We start from the raw sequence: 27,664 nt of genomic DNA on the forward strand, positions 1-27,664 counted from the left end.
CTACTCAGGTACTACTAAATGTTATAAAGCTAAAAATGTCAGTTATATGACTTATCAGCTTTTGTGTGTTTATTTAAATGACGTACATCAACTGTTAAATTATTAGGACAACCTTTCTGGTATAAATAATGCTTTTACCAAATTTTGCAAAATGACATGAGTAAACACATGTTGTTTTCTGAATGCAATAAGTAGTGTTACTGACATTTTTTTTCAGGAGAAGCAAAAATCTGTTTTATTAAAATAATAAATATTTTTCGGTATTCCAATTTTCTTATTAGTATTAAAATAAAATTTGTAAAACAAAACACAACTCTCAATTGAGATGTCTTTTTTAAAACAATAAGAAAGAAGCAGTTACCATAATTGTAACACTGAAATATTTTGAATGCAAAAAGTTACGTAAGTGATCTTTATGTATTTTGGAAAATATGCTGTCTTGAAAAATCCACAAAATGTCTGTCAAACAAATTATTACATTCAGTAGATGACATGTATGTTGTACTATATTTATGTAATAACAGTAGACGACATGTATGTTGCATTATATTAATAAGTCAAAACAAAATGATAGTATGGTCATGAGATCATGTACAACATTATCATCTTCTAATTCTAATCTATTGACATTCATGTCCACACGTAATGAGGCGAAAAATACCAACACTCATACAATAACACACTCCAACATATATATCTCTTGAAACTTATAAATTGTAACAGTTAGTGAAATTAAACACATCAAATATTAAGAAATAGTCCACACATAAACCAATTACAGTCATCAATTTATCATTATATTGACGAAATATAATTATTCAAACAAGTAACCCAGCACAAAACATATGGGTTTATTAATGAAACATCTTTAGGAGATAAAAAAAAGCTATTAACTCATTTTTTTAATAAAAGGGCAGGGCGGGGCCTCAGAAGGGCAGGGCGGGGCCTCAGAAGGGCAGGGCGGGACTTCGGAAGGGCAGGGCGGGACACCCTTCCATTAAGGCCTAGCTGGAGCACTGCATGTAGATAATACAGACATTGAAATCACATGAAACTAGCTTACAGAAAAAGTTTTAACTTTAAGCTACATGTAGTTCAAAGGCTGAAGATGGGGCAAGAAGAAAAGCCATTTCTTCAAAATATGGAGCTAAAAGCTGCTTAAAGATACCATTGTGGGTTAAAGGTTTGTTGTACTTTTGCAAAATAAATTTAACAAAGAACATGCCTGTTGTTACAAAAGCGTATAATAAAAGTGCAGATGCTGATCAATACATTTATATGTATACTACTCTAGCAGTAAATCCTTTTGAGTAATATGCAACACAAATCCAAAAAAGTAATTTATACTAAGAAAAACAGCTGCTACTACATATGCGCCATAACACACTGTCAATAATGTTACAAATCAAGTTACAAATCATTGGAAAGGAAGGGCGGGGCAACCTTCCATTAAGGCCTTGATGGAGCACTACATGTAGATAATACAGAAATTGGACTCACATGAAAAGCAGTCCCAAAAATAAAACAAAACTTTATGTGAGCACATCACGCATATAAAATGAAGATAAAACAGAACAATTCAACACGTGTCCTAAGGACACTGATTCCCCTATATTCCAGTTGTCTCATAACTCCAATTATGTAGAAAAAAGGACCAAAATACACAGGGGAATAAGTTCTCATGCTGGGATATTAATGTTTGTAAAGTTTCATTCCTAGCATTTATCCTTTTTGATTATGCGCAACAAAAAATCCGAAGGACATGAGTACAAGGTCGAATGTTAATGTAAAATACGAACAAAAGATAAATAGTGATGAATGTTTATACACAATAAGCCTTGTAACTAAGGCATGCTTTTCAAGGAAATAAACCAGTAGTTCACCCCTGCTGGCTTGACACAAAACACACAGCTTGTTTAGTTTGCACTGTTTAATCTTCTCTGCATTGAAACTTTACATATTTTAATGTAGCTTTTCACTTGTTGCCAAGGTCTGTTCAACAATACAGGTTCTTTTTTTCGGCTCTCCTCAATCTCGTGTTTATCTGGCAGCTTTGAAGTGTGAAGATATTTTCCCAGTTGTCGCTCAACAGCAGCTTGTTCTTCAACAGACCACATTTTTCTTTTCTGCGCTTTCTTTCCGACAAAGCTGGTTGTTGCTTTGGTTGAAACTTTGGACTGGCTGGTTGTGGCTTTGGACTGGCTGGTTGTGGGTTTGGACTTGTTGGTTGTAGCTGTGGACAGAGCTGTATCAACAACTGGTGTATCTTCTTCAGAATCTTCTTCCAAATTACTGTCTTCTTGGCAGGCGGCTCTACAATAAAAGTACAGTTTTTTAATTAACAATTAATTAAACTTGTATCTATAGGAAAGGAATACCACAAGGATTAAGATGATAAGCCTATTTTAGTTAGAGAACATTAATTTGGTACTTTTTTTGGTAATTCAAGGGTAATTTAAAAGTGCTTCAGGTTATTGCACTTCACTTGGCTGAGAGTATATGCCCACAAACATTTTGACCACAATTGATGATAGGATTAAAAGTAGTATCTGACTGCTTATAAAACTTGGCCCAGATTTTATCTACAAGTTTCATGATGATACAACTAAAACCTTTATGAGTAAGAGTTAACATAGTTCTCCTTGATGCTGCAGGACAAACTGCCTGCTGCAGGTGTTCCTATAATATGATCAGTTTTTCAAGCGTGTATCGTTGTTCCTAAATAGGGCAATTATTATGATTGTGTTAAAAATATGACCAGCATTTTTTTGTGCTCATTTTTACATGCTAGTGATAATAGTATGTTGGTTAAGTTTCGTCACTTTAGTAGCAATACTCTTTGAGTTAAACAAGACACCAAAATTAATCACCAAAAGGGACTCATTATTTAAGAAAAGAACTAGTACTTGTTGTTTTGTTTCTACTTCTACACCAATATATTGATTTGCTAAGATTACTGCTAACATTCCAGATGATACCTAGTGTGTTAATTATGGCTGCTTAATAGTATAAGTTTGAAGTTTGAAGCAAATAAGATGTGTTTTGCTCTGGATGAACAATTAATAACAAGCCCATGCCCCTTCATATTATTGTGAACAATTATTCTTGTCACTTGTCAGTGGAAGGCACTACCTGCAACACATTTTAATATTAACACAATATTCAGCTTTTACTCAAGAAACATGATCATGAAATGCATAAATATACTCATATAACTATATGTCACGAAATGATACTCTCAAAGTTACATAAAACCTTCCATGATTGAAAACTTCATTTACATTTTATAAGTGACTAATTCAGCCCAGTGAAATGATTCTTGTCTGTGAAACTGATCATAGTAAACATAAAATATCAAAATATGTCCACCATCTATTACGCACTACAACTTCAAATTCCCTCAATGTCCTGTTCTGGACACAACCGACAGGTATTGAAATAATTTCAAGATTTATAAAACATTTGTACTTCAAGTGTGACCTTGATCTGAACCAAGGGAACTTAAACTTGTTCAAGACACATCTGATGGTGATGGTGAACATTTGTGCCACACTTAATTATCTCCATGCATAAAGAAGACCTATACCATGAGCCCGACACAAACATATACACTCAATATCTAATATTAGTTATATGTACAATTATCAAGTGTTCACTGTGACCTTGACCTTGAGACGAAATTCAGCTGTACGAGTCATTAATTGTAGATGACAATCTGGGCTTCCAAAGAATAATAATTGCTAAAACTAGGGATGTCAGAAAATTTAAGGTTTTTGGAAACTTATGAGTAATTACGGTACTTAAAACGAAAACCCATAACCACGACTCACCACAAAAGGCATGTCTAAACCTGTCCCCAGCTGTATAACTGAATTATTTTCTTAGGTCTACCATGGAAATGTTTTTAAAAATTGAGGACCAACAAGTTTTACAAAAGTAAACACACAACAAATTCCCTAAAACTGAGGTTTCCACTTTTTGAGGATGTTTTATAAAAATCAAATAACAAACTCCAACAAAATGAGGACTATACATTTTGATGACTTGCACACATGCTTCCCAGAATTCACGTCACAACAAACTTCAATATATACTAAGGACTTCACTATTTCATGGATATCACACATATGTGTTTCGTTATCAAACACACAGTCAACAATCCCTACAGCAGGAGGACTAGAAATATAACAAATGATTACATATTTCGAATCACAACAAACTCCTTAACAATGAGGACTACACCTTTTGAAAATCTATTCAATACTTCCAGTTCTACTCCATGCAAGAAGCGGGAAAGACTGATGGATTGATGGACGGACTGACGATTCTATATGCCTCCCTTTGGGTTCATAAAATCAACAGCAAGGAAATTGATACTAGAAAATGGAGCTGAATTGTTCCAAGGACACAAATAACAACAACTACAAAACACATTTGTTAACTGAATTTATGAACACTACTAGAAAAAAGCATTTTCTCACCAAATCGATTCTTGACTAACACTGGGCAGTCTGTCTCTAAGGGCTCTGCTATTCCGTATATGTTCTCAGCCATGACCCTGAACTTGAACTTGACTCCAGTCTTCAGTCCAGTGACTATTCTGGACTTGCACATCGGTATGTCTGAGCCCTCCTGGCATTTCTCTACTGTGTAACCTAAATCAAGAGTGCATTCCATAATCTGTTTACATGGCAACATCCAAAACTGGAATATTGTTTCCAATTGATTGAAATAGGGAAAGGTAACTTAAAAGATATATTGTTGTGTCAAACACTAACACAAATATATTTTCTGTCATTAAATAAGTTCAGTTTATGCATTGAAAATGATTTCTTTACAAAACAAGAATATCAGTGAAACAGATGGATGCTCCCCGTTGATGCGCTTTGTCAATCTATGTGTTAATATCCACCTAACAAAATCTATGTTTAGCCTCGGTGACCTTGACCCCAGTGACCTCAAACCTCATCAAAAGGTAGTGGTCCATGCAAGGTACCTACATGCCAAATATGTAAGAGATCAGTAAAATATTGAAGGCGCTATGAGAAACTGTAACTAAAGTGTGACGGAAAAATCTATTACTAGCCTCGATGACCTTGACCTTGACAACAGTGACCTCAAACCTCATCAAAAGGTAGAGGTTCATGCAAGGTACCTACATGCAAAATATGTAAGAGATCAGTAAAATATTGAAGGAGCAATGAGACACTGTAACAAAAGTGTGACGGAAAAATCTATTATTAGCCTTTGTGACCTTGACCACAGTGACCTCAAACCTCATCTAAAGGTAGAGATTTCATGCAAGGTACCTACATGCCAAGTATGTAAGAGATCAGTAAAATATCGAAGTCGCAATGACAAACTGTAACAAAAGTGTGACGGAAGGAAGGAAGGAAGGAAGGAAGGAAGGAAGGAAGGAAGGAAGGAAGGAAGGAAGGAAGGAAGGAAGGAAGGAAGGAAGGAAGGTAGGAAGGTAGGAAAGAAGGAAAGAAGGAAGGAAGGACAAACTGGCAGCTATATGCTCCCCGAAAATTTCCCGGGTGAATAATATGCCCAAGAACAAAAATTTCATTTTCAATAGTTGTATACATGGTAAACGAGCCTAAATCAGAGAATATAAATTGTAATTAATAGGACTTACCGATAATTGGTAAGTTTCTTTTGTCCTGAGGTGGTTTCCATGCCAATCAGCAGGAGTCCGCAAACACATCACTGACCTCCAGAGGACCTTCGGGGGGTCCACACTTGTCTGCAAAACAATTAGACTACTTGTAAATTTTATGAAGAGACTATTTGTTACAAAACAGAACACTGGCACGGAAATTATGGTAACAAACAAAACATTTTATGCATATAACCCTTTCCCGCTAGAAGCAAAGTGAAAATGGCTATGTGCAAACAGCATAAAACTGAACTGGTAAATGTTTTTTTTGTTACTGACAAATTGCAAAATTTAACATACCAATAATGATGAACGGAATATCTGCAAAATCTCTGCCATGATCGTTTTTAACAATCACAAGGTAGTTTCCAGTGTCCCCATGATGTGCTTTTAGGAGCTCTAGTGTAGTACAGTCATTAGTGTTGGAGGTGCGCGCCTACAATATGTCAACCAAAATAGACTTGACTAATAATAAAATATGTTGCAGCTGATGGAGGTTAAGGTAGGTTTGCAAATTGTTTATATTTGATGGTTAGTTTAAAACTAGAGCCCAGACATGGGGAATGCCTGTCCGTAGGACATTGCCGACAAACATTTCAAAAGGCCGAAGGTGAATGCAAGATCGTTAGCCTAACTGTCCAATAATGTTTGATACCAAAGATTGCAACTCCATTGCGGTGTTCAAAACAACATTATATCGTGATTAATGGTTCCTGATATTTCCGGAAATGAAAAGATAATTCTCGTCATATATCTTAACAACCGACATTAGAACACTGCAGCATCAAAACATTCTGGTAATGATTCCCAAAATAAATGGAGCTTCTTGAGTTGTCGGGAATGCAGAAAAGCCCGCCACATGGTCGTATATGATTTTACATGGCGTTGCACAAAAAATGTGCTTCCAAGATGGCAGACAATAAAAGCAAATTACGAGGCTCAGAAAATTATAATTGACGATAAAATTAATGACAGACATGATATAATTAGTATTTATTAATGTAAAGTGCGTGTCATTCAACGATGGAGGAAACGTTTTGCATACACAAAATATATTTTAATTAGAAATAATCAGTAGTATTTATAATCTGTTTAGGTGAGTACATGTACAATTACTTTTGTTTCACTCGGAAATGGCGAAACAAATTGAATATTATTCAAAACACTAAACTGGTCCCAAAGATTTAAATATCAATACATAATTACCCTTGGGATGGGTTTTCCTTTTTTGGTCCAGATGACAGTGGGAGTAGGAGAACCGGTAATGCCCAGTTTCATCATAAGTGGCTCCCCAGCACGTACACAAACTTCAGACGCTCAAGAAAGAGATGTGTTGGTCAGGTGAACCTTTGGGGACTCTGTAAAACAGCAAAAGGAAAATTAAATAGGTAGCTGTTTTCAAATTTTGCTCTTTGTCAAGTTTAAGCTTCTCTAGCTAGTATAGTTGTAGGTGCAAATCAAAATATTTTTCTACACAAATATATTAAAACAAGAAAATTTCTCTTTATCTGGGTATTAGTCCACAAGTGTCGTGTTAAATGAGACAATTATGTTAAATGCGAACTTTGCTTCTTGGCATTATCATTATTTTAAATCCATTTTACATCCCCCAATTTTTGTTTTATAGTGTATTTACAAATGAGTTTGAAAAGCTTATCTGCAGGCTCAACGTATTTTTTAATGTATTCATTTACAAATGGTTATCATTACCTTGGCTTGATTTCACATATTTATTGCTTTCAACCACCTCCTAAAACAAGTTTTTTTTAATAACAAATAAAATGTTCAACATATTATTTAAGTCATGAAAACTCTTTAAAATATAACAAATTAACAAACTTCACTTTCAATATTTTTTTTAACACAATTTTTATAACAAAAATACATTCTTTATAAGTACTTTTGTTTTATAATGGTATAACATACTTTGTCTAAAGCCTTAAAAAAATTCTAAACTGTGAAGACTTTCCTTTTGATGACTGACAAATTTGTTTTATATAATTCAACTCACAACAAACTCCAACAATATGAGGACTTTACCTTTTGATATGTTTTTATGTTTACACATAAGTTTTTTCATAATTCAACATACAACAAACTCCAACAATATGAGGACTTTCCCTTTTGATGACTTTTGATGACAAAAGTTCACAATATAATTAAAATACATTTGAACTTGTTCGACATTGCAAACATGTTTAAACTCACAAACAAGAAACATGGCAGGCATCCACACATGTTTCCAGAGCCACTCACCCTGCAGGGTAAGAATGCCTCAAAACCATATTTCCCCGCAGTTTAATCTCCTCGCCCTGCATTGTTTTTAAATTAAAAAACACAACTTCTGAAAATAAGCAACCACGTCCAAAATAAAAACATCTTGATTTGCCATTCCTCAATCAATCAAACTTATATGGTGTTGAATCCGGTTTACCATGAAAATGATTTCAACTATTTAGGATTAACAAGTTTTAAAAGGTTTACACACAAAAAACTCCTTAAAACGGAGGTTTCCAGTTATTGAGAACTAAGGCAAATGTTGTATGGAAATTATTAATAAACTCACAAACCCCTACATAATGAGGACTATACATTGTTGTATTGAAATTCTTAATCAACTCACAAACTCCTACATAATGAGGACTATATATTTTGGTATGGAAATTCTTCATTACCTCACAAAGTCCTACATTATGAGGACTTTACATTTTGATGACTAGCCCACATGTTTCTCAGAATTCATGTCACAACAAACTCCAATATTTACTAAAGACTTCACTTTTCCATGGATATCACATACTATATGAGGTCATCGTGGTGTAATTGATGTCTGCTGGGAGGTCACGTGTTCGATACCCACTGTGGGAAAGTTCTTTAGATCTCCAATAAAGACACAAGTACTGATTCTATGTCTTGGAAATGGACTCGAGAGCATTTCAATAACTCTGAGGCTTTTGATGCTAGCAAGCTAATATAAATAGATTTAACAAGAGCTGTCTCCATCGGAGGACATATGCCCCGAAAAAACGCTTTTTCGAAACCTAAACACAGATTTCGAAACCTAAACGCGAACCCTAAGTTCAAGTCAAAGGGGTCAAAATTTGTGTGCGTATGGAAAGGCCTTGTCTATATACCCATGCATACCAAATATGAAGGTTACATCTGAAGCGCCATAGAAGATATGAGCATTTTTCAAACCTAAACGCAAAAGTGCGACGGACAGACAGATGGACGGACAGTGCGACTGCTATATACCCAGGGGTTCCACTGGCCCAAAAAAAGTTGTCGCCACTTTTTCGCGGCGTGAATACTGTCGGTTATTCCACCTTATTAATAAGAACAATCATTTTAAGAAACCTTACTACATTAATGTCATTGACTATATTATCACTTCAAAAAGTATGTTATTTCATAAAAAACAATAAGTACCTTTATAAGTCATACCTTCATAAGTCTTAATAAGCTTTATTTGTATATAAATAACATTTTTTTCAACTTGATAAACAACACAGAAAACGAAAATAATGTAATAATGTTAACATCAATGTATTAAACAGTATGCTGCATAAATGTTTCGAAATTATTCAAACATAAAATCACACCAATGTTCATCATTTGAAAGGGAATCAGAAAATAAAGCATCTCACTTCAAAGTTTTTAACAGTTACATTTGGTCATTTGGACATGATATACATCAGCTTCTGTTGTTAACAAGTTTTCTGTTTGTGGTGGATGATTTCCAGGTTCAATTAAATGACTGTTGTTCACGCCTTTTTTCTGATAGAAAGGCCCAGATAAATGCCACCATCCATTCTAGTTTCCTGAAATAACATAAAACATATTTTTACAAACTACCAACATCAAACCAACACATAAATGTCCCTATCTTTAAATGTCCGAATTTAACATATCCGAAATATAGTACATCGAGTGAATGTTTTATATTTAATTCAGAAATTGTTGTTATCTTAATCAATTTATATCCTTCCCAGAACATTACAATAATGAATCTATTAAACAGAAATGCTCACAAATACCTGTTGAAACAAGTTTTTATTTGTTGATGTGGAGAAATTAAATGCTTTTGCCAGCCCCATGGTTTTGATTTTAACAAAGAAATAGCGGGCCTAATAATCATTATAATTATTGATCGTCGTGACAGTTTGTCCCCACGTTACTTAACTTATTGCTCAATATCATAAAGGAGCCGTTAATTCGATAATAACCCCCATAAAACTTGACAATAGCAGTAAAAACACCGTTTGTAACACTTACACGCTTCGGTGATTTCTAATGCACTCTGCACTGTAGGTCGCTTACATCGTCGTAAATCAATATTTACAACTGACAGACGCTGGCCGCTAATGCTCGGTCGCGTGCTTTCGACTAGCAGTACATTTTCGGATAGGATTTTACCGATTTTTTGAAATTTGCCACTTTAAAAAAATTGGAGCCACATTTAAAAATTTAGCGCCATTTGGCGCCAATGGCGATCGACAGCGGAACCCCTGATACCACCCTACCGGGGGAATATAAAAAGAGTTCAATTTTGATATAGGACAATAATAATCCAACATGCACAACTTCATAACATAAGGACAAAAACTCAATTTTCCGATGATTCAAGGACCGTAACTCAGGAGTGTCCTAGTCGATTTGGTTGATTATCATACTTGACCTAGATTTTATGACCTTACACATTTTCATGAAGTGTGGCGGAGATCCTATGAAATTTGCTTGAGTTATTGAGCGGAAACATGAAAAACCGCAATTTTTTGATGATTCAAGGGCCGTAACTCAAGATTGTCTGGTTCAATATGGAAAATTATCGAACTTGGCCTAGATCTTATTGCCTTACACATTTTTATGAAGTGTGGTAAAGATCCTATGACAATTGCTCGAGTTATTGAATTGAAACGAGAAAAAACGCAATTTTTCAATGATTCAAAGGCCGTAACTCAGGAGTGTCTTGGTCGATTTGGCCGAATATCGAACTTGACCTTGATGTTTTTGCCTTACACATTTTTATGAAGAGTGGCAAAGATCCTTTGGTATTTGCTAGAGTTATTGAGCGGAAACCAGATAAAACCCAATTTTACGATGATTCAAGGGCTGTAACTCAGCAGTGTCAGGGTGTCAGGGTGAATTTGACCGAGAATCGAACTTGAAATAGATGTTATTGCCTTACACATTTTCATAAAGTTTGGTGAAGATCTGATGACAATTGCTCAAGTTATTGAGCGGAAACAAGAAAAAACCCAATTTTATGATGATTCAAGGGCCGTAACTCAAGAGTGTCTAGGTCAATTTGGCAGATTATCGAACTTGACCCAGATGTTATTGCCTTACACAATTTCATGAAGTTTGGTGAAGATCTGATGACAATTGCTTGACTTATTGAGCGGAAACTAAACCGGACGGACTAACGGACTGACTAACTGACTGACAAACTAACGGACGGTGCGATTTTAATATGCCCCCAGAACCTATGTTATGGGGGCATAAAAACTATTTGTTTTGTTATTAAACACACAAGTCAGCAACCCCTACAACATGAGGGCTAGAAATATACACAATTTTACATAATTGGACTATCAACAATCTCCTACATACTGAGGACTACACCTTTTGAAAATCCCTTCAATATTTTCAGTTATACTCCACGCATGAAGAGAGCAAGACTGATGGATGGATGGAAGGACAGACTGACTGACAATGCAGTTACTATATGCCTCCCTTTTGGGTCATGAGAAATACAGAAAGCAAATGGATACTAGAATATGGAGCTGAATTGTTCCAAGGACACAAATAACAACAACTACACAAGACATTTGTTAACGGAATTTGTGAACACTGACTAGAAAAAAAGCATTATCTCACCAAATCGATTCTTGACTAACACTGGGAAATCTGTCTCTAAGGGCTCTCCTATTCCGTATATGTTCTCAGCCATGACCCTGAACTTGAACTTGACTCCAGTCTTCAGTCCAGTGACTATTATGGACTTGCACATCGGCATGCCAGGCACCTTTTCCCAGAAGTACAAGCCCTCCTGGCATTTTTCTACTGTGTAACCTAAATCAAGAGTACATTCCATAATCGGTTTACGTGGCAACATCTAAAACTTGAATATTGTTTTCAATTGAATGAAATAGGTAACTTAAGAGATATATTGTTGTGTCAAACACTAACACAAATATATTTTCTGTCATTAAATAAGTTCAGTTTAAATCATTGAAAATGATTTCTAAACAAAATATGCCCAAGAACAACAATTTCATTTTCAATAGTTGTATTCATGGTAAACAAGCCTTAATCAAAGAATAAAAATTGTAATTAATAAGACTCAACGATTATTGGTTAGTTTCCTTTGTCCTGAGGTGGTTTCCAAGCCAATTGGCAGGAGTCCGCAAACGCATCACTGACCTCCAAAGGACCGTCCGGGGGTCCAGGCTTGTCTGCAAAACAATTTGACTATTTGTTAATTTTATGAAGAGGCTATTAGTAACAACACAGAACACTAGCACAGCAATTATGGTTACAACAAGAGATGTGTTCGTCAGAAACACAATGCCCCATATTGCACCGCTTTGAAATATTTTTATTTATTTATTGACCTTTGACCTTGAAGAATGACCTTGACCTTGAACTTCCACCACTCAAAATGTGCAGCTCCATGAGAACAACGCTTTGAATTTTTTTTTTGACATTTTACCTTGAAGGATAACCTTGACCTTGAACTTTCACCACTCAAAATGTGCAGCTTCATGAGATACACATGCATGCCAAATATCAAGTTGCTATCTTCAATATTAAAAAAGTTATGGCCATTGTTAAAGTTTTCGGACAGACAGACGCCATATATTTGACATTTGACCTTAAAGGATGACCTTCACCTTGACCTTTCACCACTCAAAATGTTCAGCTCCATAAGATACACATGCATTCAATTATCAAGTTGCAATCTTCAATAGTGAAAAAGTTATAGCCAATGTTAAAGTTTTTGGACGGACAGACAGACGCCATATATTAGACATTTGACCTTGAAGGATGACCTTGACCGTGAACTTCCACCACTCAAAATGTGCAGCTTCATGAGATACACATGTATGCCAAATATCAAGTTTCTATCTTCAATAATGCAAAAGTTATGGCAAACGTTAAAAGTTTTTTTTCGGACGGACGGACAGACTCACATACACACATACTGACATACACACATACACACATACTGACATACACACATACTGACTGATGGACAGTAAGTTCGACTGCTATATGCCACCCTACCTGGGGCATTACAAGACATATTATGCAAATAAATAATATATCTTTGATAGAGAAATTATTAGCAGTTTGTTAATTTTTTATCAACTCAGATATTTATTGTTGCTTTTGACAATTGCCAGTGTAGAAACTTGAACTTGCTATTGAGACATTGCAAAATTTAACATACCAATAACTAAGACCGGAATATCTGCAGAATCTCTGCCATGTTCGTTTTCAACAGTCACAAGGTAGTTTCCAGTGTCACCATGATCTGCTTTTGGGAGCTCTAGTGTAGTATAGTAATGAGTGTTGGAGGTGCGAGCCTACAATATAAGTCAACCAAAATACATTTGACTAACAATAACATGTGTTGCAGCTAATGGAAGTAAAGATAGGTTTGCAAATTGTTAATATTTGATGGTTAGTTGAGAACTAGAGCCTAGACATGGTAAATGCCCGTCTGGCCGTTGGAAATTGCCGACAAATATTTCAAAAAGCCAAAAGTGAAATGCATGAGCGCCAGACTTACTGTCCAATATTTTTTGCTTCCTAAGATTGCAACCCCTTTGCAGTTTTCAAAACAACATTATTTCTTGATTAATGGTTCCTGATATTTCCGGAAATAAAAAGGTAATTCTTGTCAAATAATGTATCATTATCAACCGACATAAGAACACTGAAGAAAATATAAAAAATCCGAGAATGATTCCAACGTCAATGGAGCTTCTCGAGTTGTCGCGAACTTTGGCGGTTGTATACGATTTTACATGGCGCTGCACAAAAAAATGTGCTTCTAAGATGGCAGACAATAAAAAGAAATAACGAAGCTTAGCAGAAATGACAAGTAACCATAGCATTAACAACGGGCATCATATAATTAATATTTATTTTATGTGAAGTGCATGTCATACATGTACAACGATGAAGGATACGTTTTACTTACAAAAAACACATTTTAATTAGAAAGTCAGTGGATTAAGTATTATTTATAAACCGTTTAGGTAAGTACATGTACAATTACCTTTGTTTCACTCTGAAATGGTTAAACATATTGAATGGGTTACTGGTTTAATATAATTGAAAACACTTAACTGGTCCCAAAGATTTAAATACTAATAGATAATTACCCTTGGAATGGGTTTTCCTTCTTTAGCCCAGATGACAATGGGAGTTGGAGAACCGGTAATGCCCAGTTTCATTGTAAGTGGCTTCCCAGCACGTACACGAACTTCAGACACTCCGAAAAGAGTTGTGGTGGTCAGGTGAACCTTTGGACGCTCTGTAAAACAGCAAAAGGTAAATTAAATAGGTAGCTGTTTTCAGAGTTAAAACATGCAAATTTCTCTATATCAGGGTATTTGTCCAAAAGTGTCATGTTAAATGAGATAATATATGTTAAATGCAGTCTTCACGGTAATATATTTCAACCACTAGCCCGGCATATGATGCTTTATTAGAAACAGACAAAAAATCCAATAGCCCAACTATATAAATTATTAATTTCTAGTAGCCCGATTAACATTTACCCAGTCCCGGGCTGTCAGGCTTATAGTTAGCGTGAAGACTGGTTAAATGTGAACTTTGCTTCTTAGCATTATCAATATTTTAAATCCATTTTTCATGCCTAAATTTTTGTTTTATAGTGCATTTTCAAATGAGTTGGAAAAAGCTTATCTGCAGGCTCAGAGTATTTTTAAATTTATTTATTTACAAATGGTAATCATTACCTTGGTTTGATTTCAAACATTTATTGCTTTCAACCAACTCCTACATTGAGGATTTTTTCCAATGACATAGAAAATATTTATCATATTATTCAAGTCACAAATACTCTGACAATTAAACAAATTAAGGAATATCACTTTCAGGATACTTTTAATATAATTAAAAAAAAACACTATAGTATAGGAGGACTTTTGTTTCACAATTGTTTTACATACTAGAACTCACCAACAATCATGAACTGTGAGGACTGTCCCTTTTGATTTCTTACACATTTTGTTTTACATTAGTCAATACAAAACAAACTCCAACAATATGAGGCCTTTACCATTTGATAACTTAACATGTTTTTTCATAATTCAACATACAACAAACTCAATCAATATGAGCACTGTCCCTTTTGATTACTTACACGCTTTTTTAACATTATTCAACACACAACAATCTCAAGCAATATGAGGACTTTAACTTTTGATAACGTTCACATTAGTTTTTTCATAATTCAACATACATCAAACTCCAACAATATGAGGACTTTCATTTTGGATGACTTACACACTTGTTTTACATAATATTATATACAACAATCTCAAACAATATGAGGACTTTCCCTTTAACACAACAAACTCCAACAATATGAGGACTTTCCTTTCTGATAACTTACACTCTTGTTTAACAGAAATCAATGTACAACACACTAATTTTAGATTTTAATTAAAAACAAAATCAATCACAACCTTAGGGCTGGAACACAAAATATGTACAAACTTTCTCAATATAATTATAAAACATTTGAACTTGTTCGACATTGCAAACATATGTTTCAACTCACAAAAAAATAAACATGGTAGGCATCTACACATTATTCCAGCATTGATTTTTTTTGCCCAAAATTACAGCCGATAGTCGGCTGCTTCCCAATTGCAAAAAATGACGTCTTTTCCCAAAAATTGATTAAAATTTCCCCAAAAAAGACAAAATTTTCCTCATAAAGCCAATTAGATTAAAATGTAATTTATCAATAATTTTCGAACGAGTGCCGATCGAGCTTGTCGAGTCGTCGCCGAACGACAACTAACTTACGTATTGTTCGCGAATTTAGCCGAATACAATTTTACGTTACTATCCACATCTTTCTCACTATTGCGGAGGATACCGACGAGAGTTGATGTATCCCGATTGTAAACGCCTGTTATTTTACACACGTTCAAGATGGCGGCAAGCAGAGGAGAAATTTGCAATGAGCGGCGAAAATGATTCATGACATTCAAATTAAAAACGGATATCATATGGTTATTACGGAATAATTTAATGCGTGTGTCCATTAACGCAAAATACAACGTTTGAGATAAAAACAACAAATATTTATTAGAAATCTTCACAGTGAATGTGCATCACGGAAATCAGTGTTGGGAAATTGGCATAAGTCTACCGGTACTCACAAAGTTAATGCATTAAAGATGAGTATCGTTCGAAAATGGAAAGAGACAAACATGATATAATTTATATGTTAGTAATTCTGTGTATAATCAGATTCATATGCATATTCTGCTTTATTATGTTTGTCACGCTTTACAGTTTACCGAAATAGCATTTAACGGAGGATGTCAAGTGCAAGATGTTGAAAGGTAAAGAAATGAAATAAATTAGTTTAACTCCATTTAATACATCATTGACATAGCAATACCACTAAAGCGTTTTTTTTTAAATATTTGTTCATGTTTTCACCATATGATATTTAATTAAAAAAATACTGAATTAAATTCTTACTGTTAAAGAGGTTATGATTAAATGGTATAATCAAGAATCTATATAGATTATTGCAAGTTCAATATGCATGTGGAAGGATATTAACTTAACATTGACTTCATTGTAAGAACACATTAAATTAGCACTTTATAATATAAAAATGCTGTCAAACATACTTTAATAATTTTAATTCTGTTCTTATAATCATATTTACAATTTTTCCCAATTTCATGGTTTATCGCGCTATTTTTCCCAATTTCATGGTTTATCGCGCTAATTTTCCCAATCTAAATGGCACAGGCTGTAACAAAAATAAATAAAAAATCACTGTTCCAGATCCACTCACCCTGCGTGGCAAGAAGGCCCAAAATCTAATCGCCCTGCAGTTTAATCTCCTTGCCCTGCATTGCTTTGAACCCGAAAAAAAACGAACTTCTGAAAACAAAACAGGCCCAAGATGAAAACATCTTGGTTTGTCTTTCTACGGTCAATTAAACTCATATGGTGTTTTAACCGGTTTACAATGGACATGATTTTAACAATTGAGGAATAACAAGTTTTTGAAAAGTTTACACACACAAAAACTCCTTAAAACAGAGGTTTCCACTTTTTGAGAACGAATGCAAATGTTGTATGGAAATTATTAATAAGCTCACAAAGTCCTACATAATGAGGACTGTACATTTTGATGACTAGCCCACGTGTTTCTCAGAATTCATGTAACAACAAACTCCAATTTATACTAAAAACTTCACTTTTCCATGGATATCACATATATGAGGTCCCCATGGTGTAATGGATGCCTGTCCGCCGAGAGGTCACGCGTTCAATACCCACAGTGGAAGCGTTTTTTAAATCTCCCATAAAGACACCAAGTAGTGGTTCTAGTCCAGGAAACAGACTCAGCATTTGGGAAACGGCATTTTAAGGAGTCTGAGGCTTTCAATGCAAGCAAGCTAAAATAAATAGGTTTGAAACTGTCTGTTATGACCTAAAGATTTTTGCAAATTTATTTTTAAAACTTGAGATATTTGCAAAAATAAAGTTGTTAACTGTGTGTTTATATTATGTCTACCCCATATGTAATCCCCTTAAAACCCCGTTGATCCTGCACCCGGTTATACTAGTACCATCAACTTAAGAGTCTAAAATAAGTTTCAGCTTGAGTGGCTTATCAGCATGTACACAAACTTAGGATGCTTCAAATAGAGTTGAACATTAGGGGTTCTGCAAAAAACAGCAAATAGTACATTTTAAAGGTAGTTGTTTTCAGGGTCTGCTCTTTGTTTTTGTTTCTCTAACTTTTTTACATGTTACATGTATAAGTAGTAGGTGCAAGTAAAAATATTATTCTACACAAATATAATTTATTCAAAACAAGCAAACTTCTCTATTTTGTTTGTCCAAAATGTTCATGTTAAATGAATCAAATTATGTTTGATTAAAACTTTGCTTCTTGACATTATTAATATTTTAATTCAATTAATCATGCCTCAATTTTGTTTTAAAGTGTATTTACAAATGAGTTTGACAAGCTTATCTACATGATCCTTGAAAAGCTTATCTGCAGGCTAATTGAAAAGATTTTCTGCAGGCTCAAAGTATTTTTTTTAATGTATTCATTTACAAAGGTTTCATCACCTTGGCTTGATTTCACACATTTATTGCTTTCAACCAACTCCTACCATGAGAACTTTTTTCCAATGACAAATAATATGTTTTACATATTATTCAAGTCACAAAAGCTCAGACAATTAAACAAATTATAGAACTTGACAGTCAGGATATTTTTTACTTAATTTTTGTCAAAACAACTATACTATAGGACTTTTGTTTTACAATTGTTTTACATACTATAACCCTACACACCTCAACTGTGAGGATGCCTTTTTGAGGCTTAAAAGGGCCTTTTCACAGATTTTGGCATGTTTTGAAGTTTGTCACTAAATTCTTAATATTGATAAATGTAAACATTTGATCTTAAATTATCCAGGAAAAATCAAGAATAAAATTTTAAAATGCAAAAAAAGGTAACCCTCCGCAGGGCTCAAACCACTGACCCCTGAGTCTTGGAGTAAAAAGTCTCCCATTTAAACCTCTCGGCAATCCTTTATACAATGTCGGATGCATTTTATACTTTATATAACCACTCCTCGTAGTTTCACAGAATATAACAACAACAACAGAACTCTCCGAACTATTAATTTGTTTCACGTTGCAATGCTTTATAATTTTCAGGTTTTTAAACCATCAAAAGATGCATATAATGGCTATTTAAGAGCATGGTAAATGTTCAGAATTACACATGTACTGTTTTCTCACAAATATCATAACCAAAACGAAAATTTGCGAATCTGAAACAACTTTTTTCAATTTTGTCAATTTACCCAAACGTGAACAGGCCCCTTTAATAGGATAAATGTTGAATTCGAAAATTAAATATATTTTTTAAACCTTTCATTTTGAATTTTTAGGTCACATTTGGGAAAAATTTATCCTTTTTTCTATTTAGAATGTTGCAGAATACCAGCCCCAGTTTGGATGAAAAAACACACTGTTATGTCACGCTATAAATCAATAATTTTAAACTTTATATAATGGCAATAAAAACTGCAAGTATGTCGGAATAAATTCTTGACATGTGGGGTGTTTTGCTATTCCAAATAGTCAAATGCATCTAATAATACCAGAAATGACTCTAATCCGCATATGATGTACACTTAGGCCGCCATTGTTGATTGATCACATGCATGACGACAGTTTCTTTAGAATATTTTTAAATAAACCTTGACTGCATGATCAGAATTGTCAAAACAACTTTTGGTTTCGTTAATGTATTTTTTGTTCAATAACTCAAGTCTGAACAGCAACACATTATTTTAATATTTAAGTTTCATCTATTACTCCTTGTTGTCTATGTATGAAAAGTATAGTGTATTCATAAAACATGCACCAACAAGCCAAATATAGATTTTTGTTTTCTTTAAAACAGAAACAGCACATGTTTTGTTTCTAAAAATAGTATAAAAGTCACATGACTGTTAAATACTGCAAGATTATCATTTTACAAATGAATTCGATCTGGATGAATACAGATCTGATACATTAAGAAACAGAACAGTTATTTAGAGATGTGTTGGGGCAGTATTTTGTTAAAAGTATGCTGTACATGTTAAAATTATCCATCTTCCCAATTACGCTGCCTATTTTAATCAATTCTAAACTTACTTAACCGTGATTGTCATTCGTAACTTAAGAGATGAGGTAACATATAAACATGTTGGGACTGTTGCAAAAGGGAAATGTGTTCGCAGCTGACCAGTATAATGTTTAGATACTTACACACTTAAAATATTGTTTGTTTGCAGTATTGATCTAACAAGAATGTTAAGATAAGGTATGTTTGCTACATTTTCAAGTTACAAAATATCCTACAATGTTAGGACTTTACCTTTTGAGTACTTACACAAGAGGTTTGCATCATTCACTTCAAAACAACTCCTACAATGTGAGGACTACATTTTGGGGAGTAAAACGAATGCTTAACAGATGTCAACTCACTACATCTCTCGCAATACAAGGACTGCATTTTGTTGAATAAAACAGATGTCTTACTGACTTCAACTCAAATTAAATTGCTACAATATGAGGGCTACAATCTCTTAACTAACACAATAGCTTTGCAGAAAACAACTTATAACAACTCTCAATTTACTCATACAATAAGAGGACTACATGTACCTTTTGAGGACAAACAAATGTTTTACAGAATCAAACTCACAACAAACTCCTACTGTGTGAGGACTTTACATTTTGAGGAATAATCCCAATACCAATAATTTACAGATTTCAACTCACAACAAACTCATGCAATACGAGGACTAAACCTTTTGATAAAATATACACATATTTGTATTGTTTGAGATCATTCAATATGATGACTTAACAAGCACCTTTAGAGGCCAGGCACACATTTTTAATATTTCAGGTACCTATACAAACCTATTGTAGAGGTCACTGACTGTAGGTATTATGTGGATTAATAGAACCCGATAGTACATGTAATAATTGTGTTAACACAATATTACTTGTTGCACGCATGATAGCTATTTTGTATGCACTCGATAGCTAAAGCTAACAAGAGCACCGCCTTGCGGGTGCAGACCGCTCATCTATTTTCTTTTTAAAGGTGAAGGGACTCTCATTTTCAATCACAAAGGAGGGAGGGGTGGAGTGAAGAGGGGTGTATAGTGTGGGGTTGTGGACATTTATTACATTATCTTCCAAAAAAGCGAAAAAAAAAAATCGGGGGCAGGGCGGGGGGGGGGGGGGGGGGGGGATGGGGGGAAGGGCGATGGGGGGGGGGGGGATTTTTTGGGTGCGATGGTTGGACGGTATTTCAAACATAACCGTTTAAAAAAAAAAAAAATTGGGGGGGGGGGGGGGGGTATAGTGTGAGGGTGTGGTGGTAATTTGTGAGATGATCTTAAAAAAAATAAAATAAAATAAAATAATAATAAAAAAAATTGGGGAGGGGGGGGGGGGTGGGGGGGATAGTGTGAGGGTGTGGTGGTCATTTGTGAGATGATCTTAAAAAAAAAAAAATAGGGGGGGGCGGGAGGGGGGAGGGGGGGGAGGGCACGGGGGACGGTTTGGGTGGAGTCTATTGTGGTATGTCAGGTAAGAGTAGTTTGGTCAAAGTATCAAACAAATCTAATCATAAATAAAAAAGTTATGGCAATTTTAGCAAAATTTAATAATTTGACCTTGAGAGTCAAGGTCATTCAAAGGTCAAGGTAAAATTCAACTTGCCAGGTACAGTAACCTCATGATAGCATGAAAGTATTTGAAGTTTGAAAGCAATAGCCTTGATACTTAAGAAGTAAAGTGGATTGAAACACAAAATTTAACCATATATTAAAAGTTACTAAGTCAAAAAAGGGCCATAATTCCGTAACAATGACAACCAGAGTTATGCAACTTGTCCTTTTACTGTACCCTTATGATAGTTTTTGAGTGTTCCAAGTATGAAAGCAATATCTATGATACTTTAGGGGTAAAGTGGACCAAAACATAAATCTTAACCAAATTTTCAATTTTCTAAGTATAAAGGGCCCATAATTCCGTCCAAATGCCAGTCAGAGTTACATAACTTTGCCTGCACGGTCCCCTTATGATAGTTAATAAGTGTTGCAAGTATGAAAGCAATAGCTTTGATACTGTAGGAATAAAGTGGACCTAAACACAAAACTTAATCAAATTTTCAATTTTCTAAGTATAAAAAGGGCACATAATTCTGTCAAAATGCCAGTCAGAGTTACATTACTTTGCCTGCACAGTCCCCTTATGAAAGTTAGTAAGTGTTGCAAGTATGAAAGCAATAGCTTTGATGCTTAAGGAATAAAATGGACCTAAACACAAAACTTAACCAAAATTTTCAGTTTTCTAAGTATAAAAAGGGCACATAATTCTGTCAAAATGCATGCCAGAGTTATCTAACTTTGCCTGCCCAGTTCCCTCATGATAGTAAGTAAGTGTAACAAGTTTGAATGCAATAGCATTGATACTCACTGAGAAAAGTGGACCTAAACGCAAAACTTAACCAAAATTTTCAATTTTCTAAGTATAAAAAGGGCACATAATTCTGTCAAAATGCACGCCAGAGTTATCTAACTTTGCCTGCCCAGTCCCCTCATGATAGTAAGTAAGTGTACCAAGTTTGAATGCAATAGCATTGATACTTTCTGAGAAAAGTGGACCTAAACGCAAAACTTAACCGGACGCCAACGCCGACGCCAAGGTGATGACAATAGCTCATATTTTTTTTTCAAAAAATAGATGAGCTAAAAATGAAGTTGTTTTTCAGGCACTTTTTCAACAAACAAAATGAGACAAGGGAGGGAATTTTTGTTTTATAATTTATTTAAGATCATATTTTATTGGGTTTTTTAAAACTATTTTTCTATATAAACCTTGAAAAACATTATCAAACATATCAAAAACAACCTACAGATTACTTACAGTTTTAAGTTTTTATACTAACACAGTATGAATTTCAAAAATATTATGATTTTCAGTTACAACATAGCTCGATCAAAATGTGTATTGCCATGGATGTTATTTCTTTTATAATTAAGAAAGCAAATTTATTCATAAAACTCGTGTAACAAATTCGCTCTTAAAACTCACACTCAGTCTCTATCATTTCAAAAGGTAATATTAAAATTTGCGTTTAAATTAAAAAAAAATGCTTTAAGACTTTAAATAAGTGGTGACATATAAGTGGTGATGGAACATGCTTAAACACACCAAACAACATGTCACCACAGGGCCCTCGTTTTTGGAACCCCATTTCCCCCTTAAAATATTATACTTTTGTCCCCTTTTTCAGCTAAAAATTCCCCCTCCTAATTTTTTTAAATACTTTTATACCTATGTTGCCAGCTGGTATCGTACTATTGACCTTTGATTTCATGTATATTTATGCAAATTACATTAACATATAGCTTTTTTAAGTGTTGAAAAGTTGGTGAAAAGATCTTCTAAAATTCCCTTTTTGCCCAAAACGACGCGAAATTCTCCCTTCTAAGGGCCCCAGTCCCAATCACCCAAAGTGAAGTAAGGGCCCTGCATCATCACTTAATGATGCTGTCAAATAGAACTTATCCCAATTTTGGGACATATATACAGCCATAGAGACATGGCTTAAAGCCTCCCACTTCCATTTATGGAAAGCAATGGCAATTGATATGTGAAGCAAATATCGAGCTGGGTACATCTAGAATAAATGTCTTCAGAAAATTGACATCTTAGAACCCTGTAATGTACATGTACCAGTCTCCTCAACATCAAACTGAACAAATTTTCCAAAACCCAGACAGCACCATTTACAATAACATAAAATTCAACAGTTTTAAAAGTCATTTATGAATCTAAAAACCTTTTCAAGAGATTAAATAATGTGTCGTCTTTACAGACAGTATATCCAATGACTCCAATATCCAATAACGCTTTCATTGCTTTGACATCAACTTCAAGGGAATTTCTGGTCAGGAAGGCTTTCCCAACAAACCGAATGTACACAAAAGTATACAGAATTGTACATCTGCCAGATTTTTCAGCCAAGTTAAAATGTAAACATGAATATTTTTTTTGTTATAAAATAATTAAGGAGCAGGCCATAATAAAACAAAGCAGCACTGCCTGAAAACTAAGTCATTACTTTTTTTTCCCTAACCCAATTTAACCAATGTTTAAATATATGTCATTATTGATTACTTATTACATGCAATCTTAATAAATCGCATGCAAACGTTATAACTATTGCATGGCCAGGTAATAGCTATCTCAGGTGCACTGATTAGATACAGCTAAAAAAATATTTCTTATGTCTTATTTATGCCACTGTAGATTTTTGTCATTAAATAAAAAATATACCAAATCAGTCACTTAATTAAAGATTTTTTTTGGAGATTGCATGATAAGAAAGAAAGAGGCATAGCACACTTAAAATTATAAAAGTTGCATCTGAGCAGTGAGAATTTTCCACTATCTGACCAGTTTTTGCATAATTTACTAGTATAATATCATAGAAACATTGTTATTTTACAATCATGAAAACAAATCAGATCACTATACATCATAGTCAATGATCATATTGCGTCTTTACAATTTCGAAACTATGTTCTCTGTAATTGTATTTACGTCTTTAATATGATACTTTAAACGTAGCGTGGAAAGAAAACAATTTAAATTTAGTTGGCCCTAGTCCCTTTTCCGCTACCCTAGTGTTGAAACATACCCTTTGCCCCTGAAACTTTGATGACAGGGCCATAGGTTTGTGTAATGTCGCGTGTGTATCTTAAACATGAATAATGAAAAAGAAAACAAAAGATTGTGAGAACATGCTGTGGCTTAGGTTCAATGATTCAACACCCACACATACACCAGACACCTTTTTTAATGGATGGGTCCAGAGGGGCATGGGCTTTGAACTGGATACAAATCATTTATGCTACTTGTAATGTGAAACAAAGCCTACTTGTTGCTAAAGGCTAAACAGTGATGGTCAATCTTAAATTGAGTGTTCGCAGCTGACCGGTATAATGTTCAGATACTTACACACTTTTTTATGCATTTCAATCAAGAATGCTAAGGTAAGGTATGTGTGTTACATACTTTAAGTTACAACACCTCCTACAATATAAGGACTTTAACTTTTGAGTACTAACACAAGAATTTTGCATAATTCACTACAAAACAATTCCCACAATATGAGGACTACATTTGGAGGAGTAAAACGGATGCTTTACAGACTTCAGTTTACAACAACTCCTACATACTTGAACTCATATTGAAGTGAATATGAGGACTATAATTTGTTGACTAACACAATTTCTTTGCTGATACCACTCATAAAGACTCTCCATATACTCCAACAATACGAGGACTTAACCTTTTGAGGACTTACATGTTTTACAGAATCCAACTCACAACAAACAAACTCCTACAGCATCAGGGCTCCCACTGTCATTCGCAATTGGCACCAAATGCGAAAGTTTTAGAAAAGTGGTGATAAAATCTTTCAATTTGTAAAAACAACTGGCGCTTAAAGTCAATTGTATGTTGAGGCCAAAAGAGCAGTCTCTGGCATTGTTTGCCCCATTTACAGGTCATGCAAAGTTAAAAATTCAAATGGAAAGTTAGGAGCCATTAGACATTGAAATTGTTCATAGATGATTCCTTGATTAATTGCCTTGACAAGTTGTGCTATTTAAATATGCTTCTGCAAATTTAAATGAATCATTAATATGGCACTCAAGAATGAGAAAATGGGAAGAGGTAACCTCTGCTAAAATATAGCTGTTTTCCTGGCACTAGCAAATTGCCAATAAATAAGGGACTCGTGTACAGGTCGGTTTTGGAATAGCTGATGTTAAATGAGATTTTAAATGATTTAATATATATATATATATATATATATATATATATATATATATATATATATATATATATATATATATATATATATATATATTTATATATATTTGTAACAAAGTATACATTTGATACAACATTAAATTGCTGAATATTTACAAGGAAGTGAAAAAAGATACTAAACATTACTGGTTTAATTACATTTTTTGTAAGATACTATACACCTGTACAAAAAAATCACAATCATATGGTTTTATTTTACTTTTGTCTTAAAGAATTGAAATGCAGCCTGTTCATTTTTTTTTTCGTTAAAAATCGTGTCTTGTATTCAGCCCAATTCCAAATTGAAAAAAGTATATATTTTTCCAAAATGGGACCTAAAAATTTACAATTGAAGTTTTCAAAAAAAAAACATAAAAATATATTTTTTTCTTTATAGATTTCCAGCCATAAATATAACTAAAAGGCTCATATTTTTTAAAAGTGGCAAAATAAGGCGTTAATGTGTGGCAAAAGAAAATTTCAACCTAACCTAGCGAGAGCCCTGCAGTATGAGGACTTTATATTTTGAGCAATAACTAAAAAAAACAATATTTTACAGATTTCAACTTACAACAAACACTACATTATGAGCACTCAACCTTTTGATGAAATGTACACATTTTTTAGATTATTCAAGTCATAACAAATTATTTCAATATGATGACCTTGCATGCACCTTTAGATTTGTTTGCATATTTAAAATCTGCTATAGTGCGGGAACGTAATACTATCACATTCACATTATTGTAATAAGTATCACATACATTTTGTACAATGTAGTAACAATGGCATGCAAATGATAAACCACTACTGTACGAAAGTTAGCATGTAATATCGTTCGCATGCAACTGTAATAGATACCGCTAAATTAGAAAAAATATGTGTAACAATTATGCCATTGTATTAAAGAGAATATTAAATGTTCTCTTTATAATCCAATTTATTTAAAGCCGCACACAAGGCGTTGAAGTAAGCTCAACTTTAAACTGGTCATCTCACGTAAATAAAATTAGTAAAGCAAGCCAGAGCTTAGGATTCTTAAAACGAAACATTCATTCTTCTAAAATGGAAACTAAGGCAGCGGCATATAACAGCATTGTTAGACCATCCTTGGAATATTGCTCTAGTGTGTGGGACCCTTACCATCAGAAAGATATTGATAATATTGAAAATGTTCAGCGTCAAGCTGACAAATTTGCAACGCATAATTACATCAAGACACAGGGCACGGTCACAAAATATAATTAAGGATTTGAATTGGAATACATTGCAATTAAGAAGACAACAAGCTAGACTCATTTTGTTCTATAAAATAGTACATAATCATGTTGGCGTCAATCCCCTTCACTATCTCACTCCATACATTAGACACTCACGCCATCACCATCACATGGCATACCAAATACCACCAAGTACAGCTGATTACCACAAATTTTCTTTCTTTCCAAGAACAGTTGTACAATGGAACACACTTTCATCTATGTAGTCAGCGCTGATACGATCGCTGGATTTAAATCAGTGCTGTCTACATCAGTGTTCCTTCCTTATATCACATGTTTCTGCTTTTATCCTGGTTTTAACTTGACTAATATTCTCACCACATGCACAGTTGTATATGTATATATTTAAGTCTTAAGGGCTTAAGGTGTTAGGTTTTGCATCTTTTTTATCACTGTCGATAGGATTTTCCTGAGTGGATTAAGTAACTTGGGAAACCTATCAATCTATTTCTTTTTAACCCCCCACGCATGGCTATAATGTATATGTATTGAACATAGCCATTATTATAATAGAAGAAGAAGAAGGAGAAGAAGAAAGAAGGTGTCGCAAGGAAAAAACATGATCATAAGTATTTAACCAAGATTGAAAGTCGGGGATATTTTTTTACTTTTTGACCATAAATATCCTATTATGCGGACATGTTACACTGCTTATTTTCAGGTACATTCCGTAACTGCTGTGTCTATGCAGACCTATTTCGAACTACGACCGGAGAGCCAGCAAGCGCTTGGTTTGTTTACCTACCTACATGTATATATAAACCGGTATTCTAAGTCGCGAAAACGTATTACCTTCTTCGTGGACGAAAATCAGCAGTCAGCACGAAGGAAGATTTGGGTATTTTGTGTTTATTTTGCTCTTTCGGCTCCGGTAGAATCCAATGTGATTCTTTTCCGCGTCAGAATCACTTGTCGCGACTCTTTGACGAAAATTTCTTTTCGATTTCTTGAACATTTGCGCCAGTTTACACACTACACTAGTTTAGAGGTTACACTACACTAA

At 34.2% G+C, this 27,664-nt stretch overlaps 2 protein-coding genes across 12 annotated transcripts in view; both read right to left on the reverse strand.

Annotated features, from left to right (window-relative positions):
- Positions 1–27,649, reverse strand: LOC127846789 (neuronal cell adhesion molecule-like). Of its 7 annotated transcripts, none has more exons than XR_008033672.1 (10): positions 27,454–27,649; positions 14,059–14,210; positions 13,132–13,254; positions 12,014–12,120; positions 11,543–11,737; positions 6,869–7,020; positions 5,963–6,098; positions 5,642–5,749; positions 4,482–4,655; positions 1–2,313 (listed from the first exon to the last, which is right to left on the reverse strand). XR_008033672.1 is itself a non-coding variant. In XM_052378299.1 (4 exons), the coding sequence occupies exons 2-4, from the start codon at positions 14,128–14,130 to the stop codon at positions 12,016–12,018; spliced, it is 300 nt and encodes a 99-aa protein (XP_052234259.1). In that variant the 5' UTR covers positions 14,131–14,210; positions 27,454–27,649; the 3' UTR covers positions 11,753–12,015. The 7 variants fall into 7 exon arrangements, 2 of the variants coding, with proteins under 2 accessions (XP_052234259.1, XP_052234258.1); XR_008033669.1 differs by having other exon boundaries at positions 13,119–13,254; XR_008033670.1 differs by having other exon boundaries at positions 13,119–13,254; positions 27,407–27,649.
- LOC127846784 (angiopoietin-2-like) overlaps positions 1–27,664 on the reverse strand; it is a 145,282-nt gene that overhangs the window by 18,745 nt on the left and 98,873 nt on the right. The gene's annotated exons all lie outside the window — the stretch shown is intronic.

This window comes from Dreissena polymorpha, chromosome 9 (assembly GCF_020536995.1).
Source record: "Dreissena polymorpha isolate Duluth1 chromosome 9, UMN_Dpol_1.0, whole genome shotgun sequence".
NCBI lineage: Eukaryota > Metazoa > Mollusca > Bivalvia > Myida > Dreissenidae > Dreissena > Dreissena polymorpha.

What these genes read in the sequence shown, in the direction of transcription:
- LOC127846789 (XM_052378298.1), bottom strand. Translation starts at nt 14,130, where the DNA reads ATGAAACTGGGCATTACCGGTTCTCCAACTCCCATTGTCATCTGGGCT. An exon ending in AAGGAAAACCCATTCCAAGG is followed by an intron (nt 13,255 to 14,058) that starts GTAATTATCTAT and finishes CTTATATTGTAG; the next exon opens with GCTCGCACCTCCAACACTCA. An exon ending in TATTCCGGTCTTAGTTATTG is followed by an intron (nt 12,121 to 13,118) that starts GTATGTTAAATT and finishes ATTGTTTTGCAG; the next exon opens with ACAAGCCTGGACCCCCGGAC.